Here is a 19,916-nt window from a genome sequence, read left to right as displayed (position 1 = left end):
ATCTTCTGTATCCATTTTAACAAAACTATGACAAGGTCACATTTCCTGGAAAGATTATTTCAATGAGGAAGAAAAAAGAAAATCTATATACAGAGTGGGAGAAGTTCTCCCAAAAATGTTTATCAAGTATCTTTTCCTCAGATTGCTAGACATAGTTTCCTCTCTGCAGCAAAAGCAAGCAGCACCTAATAAATGTTTCATTCAATAATTCAGACACTTTATTTAATTAATCATAATGCAAACAAGCTTTTATCCATGCTCATGCACAAGATAAGAGAATTATAACAATGTATAAAAAAAGGTTTTCTTTCTGGAAACTATAGAGTAGAATCATTACAGAGGCTTGAGGCATGGTTAGTGAATATTTATTGGGATCAGTGAAACAGAATTAAAAAACTAAAAAAAAAATCAACAAATCCTTCAGTTCTTTGCCAGCAATTTATCCCAGCCAGTTAATGATAGTTACAAGTCCTAAATAGGCAAAAGAAGCAAAGACAAAAATATCTCACCCTTCTCCCTGTATCTTGGCTCACTGTTTGAATTTAAAATTTTGGAGCTTAGTTTACACAACTATTCATAGAAAAAATACCCAAAAATCAGTACAAATTTCTTTACAATTTTTTTTTTGTTTTTTAAGCAATCAATACTAGTTACCCCAGACCAATGATCAAGTCTTCTCCAATCCTTCAAAAGGCCTTTATCTCATCATCAGCTACTCTTTCTGATCAACATGTCTGGGCCTTGTCCCTGCACACAGTCAGCAAGTTGAGGCCAGCAGTAAAGTCACCTTACAGAGCAATTGAGTAAACAGAAAAAAAACCCCAAACTATAACTTCTTATTCAGAAAGAAAATGCCAAATAATATAAAATAATTAAGTCAATCTCCAAAAAACCCATAATGGTAAATCACATTTGATCATTTTATACATTATAAACATCTAGCAAAGTTTTTTACTGTTTTTCTTCAAAATAATATTTTTTTGTTTTTCCTAACACTCAAATATACTTGGCTAGAAAAAAAAACACATAATTAGGAGTGACATGTGACACTATAACTTTTTTTTTGCAATGGGAATTTTCTTGTTACTCTTTGTTACACAACTTGTCTGAACTGTCACAAAGAATAATTGATCCTCACCTTAAACAATGCATTTTCCTGCATTTACTGAGAGAAATGTGACCTTTAGAAATAAATAAATTGTTCTTTTACGGATGGGATGGCGGACACCAGCAAGCTATTGCCAGCTTCAAAAACAAGGAACCATTCATAACTACAATTCATATTCTGTTCTCATTCTTCTGAAATCTTGGCTCCCCTTTTAGCATCATTTGTAACTGTCTGTATGGTGAAAATAGATACCTAACAATGTTGTTTAGCACAAGACCAACTCCCTTTATAGCTACAGTTTAATTTAAGCAATGTTCTTATTTCAATCCCCCAATTAGAGTAAGGAAATACAACTATAAGGCCATTGCTGTTCTCTACTTTCATCAATTAAATCATAAAACATCTTGTCAATATTATAAAAGCCCAAATTTAATCACCACTTGTCTCAGTCACAAAATTAGCTTTTTAAAACGGTTTAAACTTAAATAAACTCCAAAATTATTCGAAAAATAGCACAAAAGTTAACTAAACCATCTGAAAGAAATACATATAGAATGCAGAATAAAAAGCAGCTCTCAAAGCAGAGAAACACAGTCATCTCTACAGCAAAACACAGCACCAGTTCAGCAGCTCCTTACTAGAGTTAATAAAAAAATTTTTATAAGGTTTTTTTCTTGTGAAGTCATCTCAATGGAAACTTTTATGAGAGTACAGTTGTTTCTACTTCACTCTTACCTGCAGACTCAGGCCAGACTTCCTTCTCATGGACAGAGGAACTAGGACTATTTCAGTGTTTCAGCACTGGCAGCCAAATGACAAAAAATAACCACGGAAAGACACAATCACAGCATGCAATTGCATACAGGATATCCAGATTTAAGTCCTTGGCCTCTTTGCTCTGCATTTCCATATCAGGAACAAAAAAATATCCCAGCTCCAGAGAGCTGATTGTATAAAAATGTGTAAAAAAATGCTTTTACATTCGGTGTCTAGGAGATATCCTCATTCTATTTTCAGTTTAAAAAAAAACAAACTTAATTTCATCGCAGAACATCTTAAATCCCAAACTTGGGCATAACAAGGTTTCTCATCTAGCTTTACCCAAGGTACTGGGGACAGTGGTGTATGTGACTGAACATCCAGCTCTCCACTACACTTTGTCTTCAAGGGCACCTCACCCTTCTAAAATAAAGAGTTAAAATTGATTCTCTCTCAGGTAAAGAGTGTATTTGGCAGTAATATGAAGACTATGCATTCAAACTAATTCTCATAATGTCCTTGTACAGACACTGAAATTTCAGTATTTCACTTAAAAATTTTAACATAAATCATGTTAATTTTCCGTAAATATGAAAAAAAATACACCACTGTTCATGATTCAAGAACTGTACTGCAATGCAGCCACACTTCAAATCTCATCACTATATATTAACCTACCTTGATAGACTCAACTAATTATGGAAAAGAGCTTAAAACTTATTTTAGGTCTTACAACTGTTGTAAAAGGCAACTCAATATACGACAACTGGGATGAATTGTTGGCAAGTATGAGGAAATACACCCAATGCTTTCTAATAGTTTTCACAGAGAAATCATATGAGGCATAGTGCCATGTACCAGAAACAGTGAGAGACAGACATATTCAGAGATGCAAAACTAAGCCTACTTAACAAAGTACACCCTGCTCCCTGCCCCCAGCTTCCCTTGGGCAAGAAGCTGTTTGTCAGATATCCATCCTGCCAAGCAAACAAAGCTGGCTTTCCTTTGAAAACAGGCCCTGATAAACACCCCTCAAGTCCTCATTTAAAGAGAAGGACTTCCACTTTGAAAGAACACCAGATGTTTTCCAAGCAGAGGAATGAAAAACAGCCAGAGACGACATCTCCTAATAAAGTAGTAATAGCACAAGCACAGGCTATCGCACATGAACACCACCCTAGCATTAAACATCCAATCTCCAGTCCTACCTGGTCAGCGTGAAGTTAAGTCCTCTACAAGAAAGACACGATGTGATTCCCGATTCTCGGAACTACCAGCTTTGTAATTCCTTCCCACACAGTCTGCAGTATACCCTTTTCTTGTCTAAATGGGCTTGGTTAAGGACACTCCATTACAGCAACCAATTAAAAGCATAATTATAACTTACAGCCATGATAAAATTTGCCTTTTCCATTTAGCTTTTTAAAAAAGGATTTTTTTTTTGACAGAACAAGAATCATCCTCTATTTTATCTCACAAAATACCCATGGAAATCTTTCATGTATGAAATCTTAAATACTCACACTTCACACATAAATTCATATGCAGAGACACTAAAGAAGGGAACACAAGCTAGCCCTATTATCTCAAGTGTCCATTTTGGAAGTATTTTTTTGGATTTTGCTCTTACCCAAAGAAGCCTTTGCATCTAGCCCACTCCAACTGCTCCCTGGTTGCTAACAAATACATTCACTCAACCTATACAGAGAAAAATACTGGGAAATTTTTAATAACGGCTAGAAGAAGAAACTCTTTTTAAAGCAGTCTAGAGAACAGAAACACAGGCAGTAATTTTTCCAAGTTATTCAGTACTTGAATTTGCTCGGAAGTAGGGAAATTAACTAGCACAGACTTGCCACTGCCTAATTAGCAATGCATGAATGGAATGTCCAAACACCAATGAACAGATACGTTACATAAGCATAATAAACTAAATAAATATATTATATTCCATTCTTTTATAGCATGTAGTTTTTCCTTATCAAGTAGGGGCAGACACAGCTCCACTACTGACCTTAGCTGTATCTTACCTTAAACAAAGTATAGATTCAGATGGCTGTGGCTAACAAAAAGACATTAATTTAATTTTAAATAATCACGTTGCTTTCATATACATTCTCACAACATCCCTATGAAAAAGATAAAAGTTCACTATTATTTTTCCCCTTCGTATACATTAGGATTGATACAAATAAACTTGTGGAATTTACTTGTCAAAACCATAGAAAACCTACTTGACAAGAATAAAATTGAGATTTGTAGTGCATGGTATACACTTGTAAATAGAAAGGCACCCACGTGACTTTCAGCACTACAGCTATCTTTGTTAGGACAACAAATAGGTAAAGGAAAAAATTCCCATAATGTCATAAGAACTTTTTTTTAAAAAATAAAAGCAATTGATTTCATCTGTGGCCCCAGTGTAGGATTTTGTAACCATTATGCACATGCTAAAAATATTTTTTTTATGATGTAGCGAAGGGTTCTGCACCCAGCCTCATCCTCACTACAAGTTACAATAACCCACCCATGTGCCCACTGTCTGAAGCCAGTGACAGGTGCTGCTCATCCCTCCTGAACAGGCCATGAGTGGGCCAGTGTATATGCATCCAAAACAACCCCTCAATTATTACAAAAAATACTGTATGTTTCTTTCCTCTGGTTGTTATATGTATTTGTATTTGTACTTGACCCTAAAATCCTCACTTGTGTTCCACTTGCAAAATGCGTCATGAGAATTATCTAGAAAGTGAACTAAAGTGTATTTTAGTGTAATTAAAATTTATCTTCACTGATAATCCTTAAATATGCTTTTTTAAGAGAATCAGCAATGGTAAATTAAAAGAATATACAAGTTCCATTAGTTTCCAATCAAGATTTTTGAGAGGAGAGGAATATCACAGAATATTCTGCTTTGGAAGGGACCCACAAGGACCATCAAAGTTCGACCCATGGCCCTGCACAGGACAGCACCAAGAATCACACCACGTGCCTGAGAATGTTGACCAAACACTTCCTGAACTCTGTCAGGTCCGATGCTGCCCCCTGGGGAGTTTGTTGCCAAAAAAAAAAAAGAAAAAAAAGGAAAAAAAAAAGCATCAATTGACACAAATTCAGGTAGAGTAGAACCTAAATTTATATTAAATTCTGAATTCTGGAATCATACTGAACTACATTACCCTGAAATCTTGTCAGAGTATCCCACAAGCTGACATGCTGCACAAAGTTGGAGCTGTTACCCCAATTACTGGCTGTCTTCGAAAAACAGCAGCCCCTGCTCAAGTGGGAATATTGATTCCTTAGGGATAACTCTTCCCTCATAGCACTGCATTGCTTTAGAGATGGATTATCCAGTAAAGACAGTTTCACAGTAACTACCACTAAACAAAATTGAGCTAAATTCACATGGATTAGGACAAGGACAGCCAAAAGTGGTTTTGCCAACAATAACCTCAGTAACATCTCGGAGCATTAATGAAACTGCCCATAATGCTGACCAGTAGTCTAACCCATTAGAAGCTGATTTCACAAGTTTCTGCTTCTTTCACATTCCCAATTCCCTAGTTAGTATCTAGTAACAGACCTCTATCTGTGGCAGTGCCTAAGATGGAGAGAAAGCAAAAGATCTAGGACGGCAATTCCCAAATTCCTAAAGAGTTACAGCTGAACAAAACTAAGATTAAATCCTCTTTCACACTTAAATGGCTTCATCTAAGTTCTGTGTGAACAATAACTGAAATGTCCTATAAGCAATAATGTATATTATTTATACATATATTAACATATACATATATCAGTGTATATAATAGAGTACAAGTCCGTAAGTAATATTGTCCTATATAAGGAACAGATGAAAACTTTATGGAAAAATCACTATCTATACAAACTATACTTGCAACTTTACTAAAATAAGAGCAGCTGTACCGTGTTCAACCACAGGTCTCCATAGCCCACGTTGCCATAAACTGGTGCTTTGGGATGATCAGAACAAACACACGATACTTTTATGAAGCATCCAACTACCAAAAGCCAAATCCTATTACGAATTAAAATACATAATAACAAGCACTATACAATGGTGTGCTTACAGGAAATCAAACAGGAGAAAAAAATAGCTACATGCAATGTTCTCTTAGAGCATAAACACAGAAGGCAATGACATGGTGTCTTTGTAGACCCTACCTTTGTGCCCTCAAAAACCTGGGCTACAGCAGTGGCCATCCAGCTACCAGCATACAGGCACTGAGTGTTAACTTTACACAATGAGCCCCATAGTCCAGCATCCATAATACTCTTCCATAACCCTCTGTGCTCTGACTACACAGATTTGTTTTAGAAAACACATATTTGCAGATTTGGAATGCAAGAACCAATTGCTTCCCAGCTTTCTTCCCATCGTGCTCTAACTACACCAGCAAGCAAAGTTCAAGAACAAGACTGGGTAGATGACAGGAGTTCGTATTTCAGTGGAATAGCACTGGGACCAAGCCTTAGGGTGATATGGGGAAAGGGAGTGTTGGAGAAGGAAGAACAGTTTTGGAAAGATAATGAAATTGTTACAACAAAATTGGATTTAAACTCCAAACTATTTCCATTACCTTCTGGTGGTGGGGGAGGGAAATCCTCTGTGTCCATCCTAATGTATCCGCCGCAACTTCAGCAGACTGTAAAACCCTGCAAAAATGAAGGAACATGTTTTGTAGATGAACATAATTTCCAAATACTGAGACACTCCTTTTCAATTTGGCTAAGCTCATATCTATTAGCTAATACCATTATGGAAGAGAGGAAATGTGCCTGGCTTCTTCAATATGAATCCAGTCCAAACTTTTATGTATACAGCCCTCAGTATTGGAGCCAATTCCTTTAATGACCTCAGTAAGCCAGCTGAAGAAAGATGAAGTTTTTAAACTATTTGGTACTCTGCAGCTCCCATTGTGACAATCACAAGGAGATTACTAAAACATGTTATTTCTATGTTTGGAGCACATATTCTGTTTCAAAATCTTCATGAAGGGGACAAGGATAAAAATTCTAGAAAGCTCCTCAGTTTTGATGTTGCTTTTCTCCACCTGGCAATCACAAATAAGTTTTAATTATGCACTTTGTACACCACTTCCTTCCTCTTTTTTTTTCCAATCTTAAAAAATTCTGCTTGAGGCCCTTTACTTTCACCTTTCCTGAGAAGAATGAAGTACCAGCAAGCAGATTCCTGAGCACCTTCTCTTTCCTCCTCTCTTCTCAAATGCCATCGATCTCATGTTCTAAGGAAAAGAATAACCTCACAAAGCGTTCCCATACTTTGGTCCTGAATACACACTGGGAGAGAGCAAAGCCCAGAACCCATGAGAGACATTTTCATTCCCTCCCCATAACACTACTTAATAGTGACATTCTAGTATCATCTAGAAGGAAAACCTCTTGTGCTAAGCAATGCATATACTCTGCCCCAAAACCATTTTCACTCAAAAGACATGTCAAAAAGACAGATTTCAGAACAAGGCTGAGGAGGAAAAGTAAGTTTCAAAAAGCCCCACAGGACAGTAGAAGAGCTAATGCTGAATTTTATGTCCTACTCTTGAGTAGCCCATAGATGTTAACCTGAAGAAGCTAACACTTCTGCTGGCTATGGCACACAAAACAGCTTAAGCCCTCGCAAAGTCTCCACAGCCCAAGTATTAAAAGAGTAAGTTGAAGGAGACAGTAAAATTCAAGGTACAGTGGAAGAATAATAGACTAAATGGATCAGGATACAGAGGTCAAAGGAATTGTCACTTACAGAAGAAGTGGCAGTGAATGGAAGAAAATGCTTCAAAAAAAGGACCCAGCCCTAGGAGGTACCACAAAGTTTACCTCCCTAACATTAGGTATGCAAGGGCAAATCATCAGGACAGATGTATGAGGAAGGGTAACAACTCTGGTAGAGCAAGATCCTATTGTTATGAGACAATTCATAACAACTTGTATTTACTAAGCATACAAAATTGCCTTTTAAACTGTCTTAAGATTTGGTAATTCTTAATCCAGTCCTCGATAAAACCAAGTAGCTTCAGAGCTAAGGCTCCAAAAGGATTCACCCACATATGCAACATCTATCTACAACACAGAAAAAATTACATTACATGCTTTCGCTATACAGTGTCCCTTCTAAAGCCTCTCTATAATTTCTATTTGCAGAGCTCCAAGGCGTGTTCCTGCTTACAAATGTCTGGAATGCATCTTGCCACACCAAAACTGTCAGCCAAAATGAGCAATAGTTATGGTTTAAAGAAAAGGCTTTTCCTTTATTCTCTTAAAGCTGCATCATGACTAGAGCATAGATTTCCAAGTGTGAAACATATAATAACCAGCAAATCTCTGAAAGTGAGTCTCAGCACCTTTTCCAAATGCATCTTTAAGAGAGTAACTAAAAGGCTTTGAGGATGTATTTTTTTTTTATTTAAATATATGATACAAGTTTTCAAGCGTCTATGAAAGTTAACTTCAACAATGATTTTTTAAATCAATTTCTTCCTCACAAGTAAATATTAACAAGACAGAGCTGAGCTATAGAGCTTTATTTCCATTTTGATCTAGCTCACAGTTACATGCTTCGAATTACACAAGAATTGTGTCAAGGAAGGACACAGACCCAGTGTTAGAGTCCTAGCCACTGACCTGCTTGCTCCTATCTAAACAGTGCAGTTATTCACAAGAAGAAAGATACACTGTCTCACTTAAGAATGCCTCAGGGGTTGATTTATACATTGCATTAATTCATCTTGAAGTTCCACATATTTTTCTCTACTTTTTAGCTGCTATGAAAAGCCCTGCAGCAGCAAAGAACGCTTGTGTATTATACATTCCATTAATACCCTCCACAAAAATAAAATAATTGTCATGTTATGTAGCAGACAGCACATTTATGAAGAATCTCTAATAGCACCATATTTCAAAGAGAAGATTTTCACTCTTCTATCGAGATGCAGGGGAACTAACTCAAGTTAAAGATGTTTAAATCAAGATTAAGGCAGATGATTTGACTAGCAGCATATGGTACATTGGCATTCATAGCTCATGTGGTTTTCCCCACTGATTCTGCTGCTAACAGAGTTACACAGCACACAGCTGTACAGGTGCATTCAGACAATAATCATGGAAATAACAGCTCAAATTAACCTGAAAGGGACTTCTGAATGTTCTCTCATACACTAAATACAGGTGTTTTCAAAATTAAATGAGATTGCTCAGGGCCTTTGTCCCTCCAAGTTCTGAAACCCCATGAAGGTGGAGGTTTCACCACCTCCCAGAGCATCCTGCTCCCGTGCTTAACGAGCCACTCCAGGAAGAGTTTTTCCCGTATGCCCAACTGGAATTACCCTTGCAGCAGCTTGCAGCCATTGCCTCTCATTCTCCTGCTGCACACCTCTGAAAAAAGCCTGGCTCCATCTTATTTCCAACCTTGGGAAGCAGAAGACTGCAATTCAATACCCCTCAGTCCTTTTTTCTCAAAAAGACACAAACCCATTTCCCTCAGCCTCTTCTGACCTGTTCCCATCCCTAACCATATCAGTGGCCTTAACTGGACTCACTGCAGTTTGTCAGTCCCTCACTTGTACTGGGGCCCCACGCTGAATGCTAAATTCCAGATGCAACATCAAGACCACTGAGTAGATGTTACCTGGTTTAGCATAAAATTATATGAAATTTTTAACAGCTAAATGCTTTTAAGACACAGAATATTAAAATTTTGTTCCAAGGGTATTTAAAAACAGTAAATAGAAAAAATTCCCTACTAAATATGAAACACATGTGCTATTACATTCATGTGTATTCCATTATAAAATTATGAATCTGAGTAACTGAACAACTGCCCTGACCTACTGGACATGACACAGAGGTTATAAAAATATGGAGCTTTTTTCCCCGTACAAAATTGATTTCTCAAACATGGTATAACCTCTATGTAATGACTCAAACCACACCCTTCCAGGCTCCTTCCACAGCAGTCAAAGAAACACTGGGACAGGAAGAAGCTCTTGAAGCTATCTAACCCAAAGTTTAAGATTTCCCATTGACATCCAGATGCGTGACCAATTCAGCTGACTCAGTGCTCATCTGTGCTTCAGATGCAGGTAGAGGTAGCAGTGACTGGTGTGGACCACAGTGGTGATCTACAGGTTGCCTCCTTTCCCTTCCTTCTCCCACATTTCCCCTGTGGGCCGAATGTACAGCAGATGCAGGAGAGAGGCCAAGGATCTCCTGGATCTCTTATTAAAGGCAGCTGACCCACTCTGGTCAAAACATTGGCCCACACTTCCCATGTCTGCTTCCTGATGTTTTCATCTGATCCTTTCCTCTCAAACTGTTAGTAGGAACAGGTAATCCTTACTCATATTTACAGACTGAAAGAAGAAAGATAGTTTACCAATTTTTTAAGTTCCCAGTTTACCTGCCCAGTTATAACCGAACCAATTAATCTAGGCAAACCCCAACTATTCCAAGCCTAAAGAGACCACTACTACTGTTAAAAAACCCCTACTTGTAGCACAGTAGCATGTTTTTATTCCAGGTGTTTAGCTAGTAACTTCCTAAGTTTGGCATTAAAAATCAGGAATAATCATATTAAATGCATGAATTTTGAACAAAAAAGAAAATCAAATCCCTCATTATACTGCAATATATTCAGTTCCTCATTAACTTTCTAAATTTTAAATTGCTATATAAGAAAAAAAAGGAATTAAAATACCACCTTAAAATCAGGTGTTTCTGATGCAGAGAAGTCCCACACAGTCAAAGCAGTCAAATTTCCAGTGGCACTCACACCAGAAGCCAGTTGTTCAAATGTGAAATTAACCCCAAGGACAGCCCCCAACTAACTTCAAATTTTCCACCAAGAACACTCACCTTTGACCATGGTACTGAAGGCACCTTTGAAAGCTGGTACTGAAGGAAATTGGGAGTCTGTGATGTTCCACAGCAGACCTCACAACCTCAGAGGGCTAACATCTGCATAATCTGTGAGACTGAAATTCTGATTCCACAGCAAATGGCAGTTTCAGCAAAGGAAACAAAGGCACCTTTATACTTATCCAAAGACTACAGAAGAACGTCAGCATTCCTCTCTGCGACTCAGTTTCCCTTCTCCTAACCTCTGGTAAGTCCTTCTGCCTCCAGGACTAGGCTTCTCAGCCACATCTGCACATCACAGTTCATTCAATGATTTCCTCTAATTGTGGGACAAACAAAGACCATCAGTTCTCAGCTACAGGACTACAAATACTGATCAACATCTGCATTTCCACTTCAATAAAACTATTTTCCAAAAGTCACTACTTGTGCAGAGGTCAGTAGGTAACAGAAATGGGACCGACACAAACTCTGCCAAAACTACGGGGCAGTGCAGCATTCAGATCTGGGGGCACAGTATCCATACACTGAGCTCCCAAGGCAGCACGGGCTGCCAAGTTTTTTCAGCTCCACCACCCTAAGAACTGTAAAGCTGATTGACATACCTTCTCCTTAGGTATGTGTGTGCACTATAACTGCAGCAACATCAGGATTCTTCATTCTTAACACTGGAGAGAGAATGAGCCAATGAACTCATCATTGAACAATCATAGGAAACAAAAGCTGAATCAAGGAGACTGATTTCCAAGGAACTGTGACTCATGGAGAAAGCTTAGTCCAAGCAGCAATGTCTCTGAGAAAGCCTTGAAGTCTGAAAATTAAACTAAAAAAACCAACACCAAAACAAGAAAAACTGTGAAAGCAAAGCCCATGAACGTCTAAAAAGCTCTTGTGTCCACATCACTTAGTGAATATTGCTGTGTAACACCCAATTGGGTCTTCTTCCACCTATAATTACAGAATTCCCACTGGGAAATAAATCTTGCTGAAATTTGATATAAAGACTCTTCCAGGTGTGCAGAGAAAAGACAAGATAAAAGAATGCAGAAGGTTAATTTCCTTTTTTTTCTCCTGTATATAAAGAAGGCTCCGTTACACAGAAAAAAAAAACAACAAAAAAAAAATATAGTAAAATTTGTTTTCCATACAAGTTATGCCTATGAAACACAGACTGTAGATTTTTTTTAAGAGGCGTCTACAGTGGGTATGAATGAAGCAGGCATTCATATTATGAGAGCTTCCCATCACATGCTGTAAGCCATGCAAGAAGTCTATATCAAAACTCGATCATTATTTCTTTTAATGTATATTTGGTTTTATTAACAGCTAACAGTCCTGTTCTATACAAATTTTATTCTTAAATTTATCGCAGAAAATTACCTAAATCACGTGCCATAGAATAATAAAGGAAGTACAGAGGTTTAGTCAGAAAATGAATATGAAGCCCAGTTCCTGGCTCAATTAAAGTTGGGGGAAATTCTATTACCCGCAGCAATCCAAACAAGGTCAGATCCGCAGGGATGCACGTTTTTCAGAATGCATAGAGAATCTACTTCCCCAAAAGCTAGTTGGTTTTTTTCTCACACCAAGCAGCATCCTGCTCAAAGTCAGAGAACAACACAGCAGCCGTAAGCCCTGAAAAAGAAGCAATCTACAGAGACACCCTAAAAACATGGCTGAAGATTGGTTTTCTAGTCTTTCTTTCTAAAGGCTATTATTTACAACATTTCTTCACCTAGAGTGTATTCCTGCTCAGTGCATCATCTAGAGGAGGGGAAAAGAGGAAGAAAGCACAGATTGCATCTGTAAATTTGTCCAAGGGATCCTGACCACAGTGCAACCAGAAAGCACTGTTAAATTTTTAATATTTACGTTCTTCCCCTCTACAGTTGTTATTGCAAGGTAAAATAGAGAATCACTGCTTGATAGACTCATTCAGGTTGGCAGGAGGTCATGTAGTTCAACCTGCTACTCAAAGCCAGGTCAGCTACCAGATGAGACCAGGCTGCTTTATCTACTGAGATACTGAAAATCTCTAAAGACAGACTGCATGACCTTGCCAGGCATCCTGTTTCCTTGCTTTGTTGTCCTCCTAGAAAAAAAAATTGCCCTTATATGTAGTTAGAACCACCCTTACTTCAGTTAGGAGCATAGCCTGCTGTCCTGTCACCTTGACAGCCTGCCAGCAAGCAAGAGCACACTGCCATCAGGCCCCCATGAGGTATCTCTTATCCAGGCCAAACAACTCCAGCTCCGTCAGACTCTCCTCCAGCGCAGTGCTACCACTCCCTGACATTTTGGCAGCCTTGCGCTGAACTTGTTCAGTTTTATCCACATCTCTTGTACTTGGGCGGGATGGGGTGTGGACACAAAACTGGAAGCAACACTCAAGGTGTGGGCTGACAAGTGCTGAGTGAAGAGGAACCCTTCCCTCAGAGAAGACATTCCTTCCCAGGTGCGCAACCTTGCCCTCATCATCATTGAATTCCACAGAGTTCCTTCCAGCCAGCTCCTCAGCCTGCTCAGGTCCTTCTGAATGACAATCCAGATCTCAAGCACATCTACCAACTACCTCTTTTTCCCTGTTTGGTGTCACTTGCAAACTTCATGAGCAAGGGCTGGTTCACTTCCACATCATGCATAATATTAAACAGGACACATTCTATGGCAGACAGCTGGGGTACTCCACTGGTTACCAGCCTCAAGTTATAACCAACTAGTCATCTCTAAAACTAACCATCCCACCAGGTTTCCACCCATCTATCAGAACACCCACCCAGATTAGAATGACATTCTGCAAAAGACCTTGCTGAGCCCAACACGAGCATATAGTTTTATTAAGCTCGGTAGCAATATACTTACTTTACAAATAGGAAAGCCATGGCCTACAAATTTTAAGGAATGAGAGGAGTACGGATAGAAATTTATTCCCCCCAGGGAAGGGAAGACGTTCCTGCAGATGCATGTAGGGCACCTAACTTTTAATGAATGAGCCTTGCTCCCATCTTTTGTCCTAGTAACTGTTGGAATTCCCAAAGGAAGAAGATGGGCATCACCCCAGGTTTTGAAGGCCATCCTGGAGGCTAAGAGCACCATAACAAAATGCAAGAATCTGAAGAATTAAAAGCGAACAATGGCATGATATGCTTTAAGTCAAGACTGATTTGATTTGTTTTGTTCCGTGTCACACAAACTAGAGAACTGCGTTACTGGGTCAAGACAATGATCTTCCGTCTCGCACATGGAAGCAAAATAAAAATGTATGAATACTAAGAGCATTTTTCTTAATTTGCTCTATAATTTGATTGCAATCAAGTAACTTCATCTGGAAAAGTAATTTTACTTCTGTAACTTCCTTTTTTAAACTTAATTCAGATTAGTCCCTTTGTATACTGGATATCAAGTATTACTTTAATTGGAAATATCCTCAGCAGTGTTTGTATTTTTTAGTCAGAGAAGATCCTCACATGTTGCAATTGTGATGTAAACCAAAAGGGGGGAAAATGTTATTTGTTTATGGATACAGTCAATAAGTATTTTTTTCCCCTCCAACTGCACTTCAGTCACACATTCACCAAAAAAGCAGAAAGTCCTGTTCCAACTTGCATTCTAGTTTTACAAGGTGTAGGTTGCCTTTCAAGATACTAATGAAAACTGATGAAAATTTCCACCAAGGTCTTTCCAATGATACAAGTGAAAGGATACCCTGAAATGAATATTCAGTTACTAACGCTGCCTGCAAACTAAGTCCTGACAGAGACACTTCTACTAAACATTTTCAGCTCTTTGGGTATTACTGTCCTTGGAAAAGCAACTATGCTGTTTCTCATCAAGGACAACACATTACATCTGATCATTACAAAAGCATCAAAATGAACCAATTATTTCACCTGATAAATAAAGTTATTAAGAATATAAGTACAGTCTTATTTCTGAGTTTCAAAAATATTTGGAGTAAAATATGGAAATACATATCTAATAATAATAAAGTCATAATGCATGCTCTAGAAAAAGAACAAAATTTTCTTTGATTTTCTTTTTATAACACCAAAATTTTATTCAAATGAATCAGAAATCAGGTAATGAAGTTTTTAAATAATCAATTACAGTAAGAAAGAAAAATAGTAATAGCACCTGCAAAGAACAGCCCTTCTCTTCAAAAAATATATAACAGAATGTGGTTACCCATGGAAGTGTAAGTTCTGCATCTAGTCCTAACATCAGCAGTCTTCACTCTTTCCTTGATTTGGAAATGATCTATTGGACCTTTTTCTTCTCAACCTTCTACAGTTCAAAAGTGAGTCCACGGTTTGCGACAATATTAAATATTATGTATAAAATTCTAAAAGAAAACTGAGGATGAATCAGTGAGCGCCTTAAAAAGGTGAAAAATATAAAGACAAGAGACATAAGCTCAAGACTCACAGTGATCCTAGCAGGATATCTAAATATTGCCATCTACTTTCCAACAACTTACCATCCCAGTTTAGAGATGAGGAAATAATGTTTACCCTCTTTCTTGAAGTTTCTGTATCAATAAGGACAAAAATATTCATATGATTTCTGCAATTTTTTAAATGCATTTCAAGGAAAAAAAAGATTGCAGAATGAAAACAAGAGTGAATGTTTGACCTTGAGCTTGGATCCTAATAGTTCACATTCATGGTTCAGTCCCAAGTAACAAGTATTGTACAGTACAGTAAGTCACTGAAACAGATTTTCCCAAGATAATGCCCCCATTCAGCAGCACGTAAGTAGAACAATTTATTTTGCTCTGCTTAACTGCTTCACCCACGCATTTGACATTAAGCTTCAGGCTTCCTGACTGAGCAGTGAACATGTAGGACATGAATCGATGTTGTGCAGTTATGCATCACTTCCCACAGCCTTGCTGATTCAGGCATTTCAGAATAAAACATGAATCAAGTTTTTGATCTAAAAACACAAGTTTGAAAACATATTTTTCAAATCTTGTTTAGCATTACTTGTCATCACTCCTTTAAAAACAAGTTGTACTTTTACATCTTCCTGGTTTCAAAATAATCCAAAATATTTTGGTGCAAGTAAAACTCAGTACTGTAAGAAAATGCCCACCTGATTTAAATCTCAAAAGATGGTAATAATGCAGCAGTTTCCTTCCACACATATTTGACAGAACTTGAGTCACCAAGATTCTGCTCTCCGCAAACCACACACGCAAACACACAATGACATTACTGACAAAGATTTGAAACAAAAAAACCCAGAAAGAATATTAAGAAATACTTGTATAGGTCCATAATGAAAATTCTCATTTACCTTGCTCATGTGCTTCCTCTCCTTACTATAAAGAGCACCACCCCGGCCTAACATACCTGCAGTCTCCCTAAGTAATTCTCAAGGTTCAGTTTATGAATTCCTGATAATTTCCAAGCATCCAGGCTTGCAGCTTTTCTATTTGTTCAAACTACTTCCAGATTCAGAAATTAATTTACCAATATTATTTTTCCACTAACAGATGCAATAACAAGAATGACTTTGTATGAATAGGAATGGGAGTGGGAAAAAATATCTGCCATGAAAGCTGATTTTAACAAGATACGGTCTTGGATACAAAAAATGCCTCCCTCACACCTTGTAGAATATATACAAAATGAAAAACTAATTCATACCACTATCAGTGCAGCCTCGTTTATTACCTCATTATAAGATACAAAGTGTTCAAAAAGTAGGACTCACTCAACAATTGCATTCACAGTGTTTAACACTGTAACTCCAAAGAAGTTTCTCTGAGGTACAACTGCTGCAATAGATATCGCACAAGAAGCATCCAAGGACAGTCCGTAAATGCACTTGCAGTTAAAAAAAACATCAGAAAGCTGAACTTACAGAAAGACTGTTTAAAGATATACCTTTAAATTTAGAGGCCATAAGACAGCTCCACATGAGATTCCTTCTCCAATTCTAAACTAAAATTGTAAAATGGAAATATCTAATTAAAGAAAAGTCACTTTACATAAGCGTAAAGAAAATTACTAGAAAATACAAAGAAAATAAGTACTACACACTGCTCATTTCTCCATCCCATACAAAATTGAGAGCAGTGTCATGGCTAGGCTTCACGAACGAAGACTTGGGGAGGGCTCTACCCACGTTTGTTACAAGCGTGTTGGTGGCTAAAGAGGCCAATGCAAGATAGACAAGTCTGACTGCAAAAGGCACAGCAGAAGGACTCCTTAGGTGGTAAATTCTGTGAGACAAAATTCTTTCTGTGTTGTCTTTTCTCCTCAAGAGTGATCCTGCGTATGTTCTCAAAGGAAGCAGCAGCATTATAGTGTGTCTCCAGACCTCCTGATTGGAGGCCAGAGTACACCAGTTATGCTGATCAATATGGCCAAGGCTGAGATGTTGTTTCAGGGAGTCCTTGTATCTTTTCTTCGGGCATTCTCTCTTGCGGCAGCCAGTGGCAAGTTCACCATAAAGCAAGATCTTAGGGAGGCGGTGGTCCTTCATCCTTGAGTGAGAGCAGTGTAGTACCACAGTTGCAGTACTAGAGATAAACTGGGTACAGCTCTGCACAGTACACAAAGTTCAATCTGAAAGTCTGAATCAAAACTGCTCTTCCTTCTCCTGGACTGCAGATTTTGCTTCCTGGCTTCTTCAGAAATAGACTGAAGTTTATAAATTTTCAACAACAGATTCTAAAAATAATTTCTACATTATATAGAAGCAGTTAATAGACTTCCTGTTTTACAAATGAGTAACGTGCTATTCCCAGTTGCATTAAATTCCATTAACAATTATGAAGTTTGACAATAGCCTGTCAGGTTTTAGACCAGTTTATTTTCCTTCAAATGCTTATAAACTATGCAAGGACTCCTAAACAGCTCAGAATCAACTGAAGAACTCCTCTGGTGTTGAGATTTCTTCATAGAATCATAGAATGGTTTGGGTTGGAAGGGACCTTAAAGATCATCTAGTTCCAACCCCCCTGCCATGCATGAGTCAGAGACATTTTCACAGTATTCTATGCTGGGAAAGGATTTTTGCAATCTACTGATGAGTGAAACCACAGCCTATCTGCTGAGCATAAGCATAGCTCGGGGTCAGAGAGAACTCCTGGGCACAGAGAGAGGGAGCCAACCCCCTTTTCAGTGTTGTGGTGTGCTCACCACTGGCCCGTCAGAGCCAATAGCACAAGACTTGCACGTTTGGCCTCCATGTCTCAGAGCTGCGATGCCAGCATGCACACCTGTCATGCAGCACTGGGGCTGCTCTCCATATCCTGCAGTGTCCAATACATAGGATCCTGCTGGTTCCAGGCCCTCATCCAGGAGATGATGGACAGCACATTGCTCAAGCATTTGTCTGCTTCCATGGTCTTTTCTCCCACCACATCCATCTGCGCATATCAGCCACGGAAGTCCCACGCACTGAACACCCAGTGTCATCACAAGATACCTGTCGTCACCCACACAGTAGGTCATGTCTCATGCACAGTGCCACAGGTAAGCTATGAAATCCACTGAATATATTATAAAAACCTTGAAACCTCACTGTAAAGTCTTCAGAGGTATCAGATTTCAAGGTAACATCTAAAGAACTACTGTTCATAACCACATAAACACATGTAACTAGTTCATGGACTACTGCGCCAGAGGGTGAAAGAAAAAAGACAAGATGGATTAAACAAAGCAAGTCAGACAGATTACCAAGATCAAACAGATCATCCAAGTGAAAAGAATGAAGTGCCCATTGAAGAAAACATTTGAAAAGCCAGAACCCCTGCCTGAATAATAAGCTTGAACTTGTAGGCACCCAACGTGTCCTATGTTCAGGCAATACATCTGCGTCTCCTGAGCACCAACAGAAAATTTTTAAAAATGTAATACTTAATTTCTATTGCAGAACAAATTGCTAACTGGACTTCACCAAGTGGAGTGAAGGCTTTGGGAAAACAATTATTTTCTTTACAAGAAAAATAGCCACAAAGTCACACATGGTGGTATAATCTTACTGTAGTTATTTATCATGAACAGTTCTTAACCAATCTTTTTTTATTTCTTGACCCACGCAAGAAAAAAAAAACTACACCTTATACTAACAGTTAAATTGCACAACTGAAAAAAAAGATGCACTTTACATTGCAATTGAACAATTTCAAACCTCCCAGCACAAGGTAAAAACCATGATCTTAGTAGCTTTGGGAAAGAAAGAAGTGAAAAAAAAGGATCAAATATGTAAATGAAAGAGGGCAGAATTCAGAATGGATAAAATTGTTTTGGTCAAAAATACATGCACGTCCTAAAGGTCTTTAAAATAAGCCTTTGCCGTGGACAAATTATTAATAGCTGCTTTTCCAAGCACCTGGTACTGCCTACTGACACAGCCTGCTCACTCACTTGCTCAGGTGAATGACTAGACAATCTCTGAAAGCTGTTCTTGCCTTACCCTGTAAGCACAGGGCATCTTGCAAATGCAACTATAGGGTCTGGGATCACCACAAACACCTATATAACTTCTCCTCTCAACAGTTGCACCGTGAATTACAAAGAAACCAAAGACAATTTTAAAACCGCGGAAAAAAAAATACATTAAAGGGCAGTTGTTACTGTGAAGTACATTTTCCTCTGTTTTAAGACAGCCAATTCAATTGCACATGCCAACTAAAAACCTGTGGTCGACACCGGCTTTGAAAAACGGGGAAGAAAAAACTCCAGCCCCCATGGGAGCTGGATTTTTCATAGCCTTGTCCGTACCTGATGGAGAGGGGAGGGAAGCTGGAGCCGGCGGCGCACACGCGAGAAACCCCTCGCGAAAACCTGGTGGAAAAAACTTCCCCAGTTCAAGAGCGAGAAGTTTGGTCAAAGCGCGGATGCGTTTTAGGGACCCCTCGCTTCAGCAACCCGCCTTGCACGAGCAAAACCTCTTTAATGACAGATCTCACCCCCCGGGTTTCCCTCTCCTCCCCCGGGCCGTGCCCAGCCGCCGCCACGGGCCCCCCGCAGCCCCAGCGAGGCTGCCCCGGCCCCCCGAGGGGCGTCTCCGCACCCAACACCGAGCCCACCCTCCGAGGACCAAACTTTCCGTGACTAACCCCGGCCCGGAGCAAACACCCACCTCCTCCGCCGCAGCCGGAGCCGCCGCCAGGCGCTCGGAGGCGGCCGCCGCCCGGCCCGGC

The 19,916-nt window shown here is 38.9% G+C and overlaps 1 protein-coding gene across 4 annotated transcripts in view; it reads right to left on the bottom strand.

The window, feature by feature from the left end:
* The window catches only part of ARHGEF10 (Rho guanine nucleotide exchange factor 10), a 113,055-nt gene extending 93,139 nt beyond the window's left edge, over positions 1-19,916 (bottom strand). For 3 of the 4 annotated variants that reach the window (XM_027690275.1, XM_027690277.1, XM_027690278.1), the window contains exons 1-2: positions 19,856-19,916; positions 6,466-6,541 (exon numbers count right to left, since the gene is read on the bottom strand). In XM_027690275.1, coding sequence (XP_027546076.1) covers positions 6,466-6,502 — 37 coding nt within the window. In that variant the 5' untranslated portion in view covers positions 6,503-6,541; positions 19,856-19,916. Of the gene's footprint in view, positions 1-6,465; positions 6,542-11,361; positions 11,425-19,855 lie in introns of those variants that run through there. The other variant, XM_027690276.1, reaches the window with a different exon arrangement.

This window comes from Neopelma chrysocephalum, unplaced genomic scaffold (genome assembly GCF_003984885.1).
Source record: "Neopelma chrysocephalum unplaced genomic scaffold, ASM398488v2 Primary Assembly neopelma1_80b, whole genome shotgun sequence".
NCBI lineage: Eukaryota > Metazoa > Chordata > Aves > Passeriformes > Pipridae > Neopelma > Neopelma chrysocephalum.
Note: the sequence above shows the minus strand (reverse complement) of the source record. Positions and strands in the feature narration are given on the sequence as shown.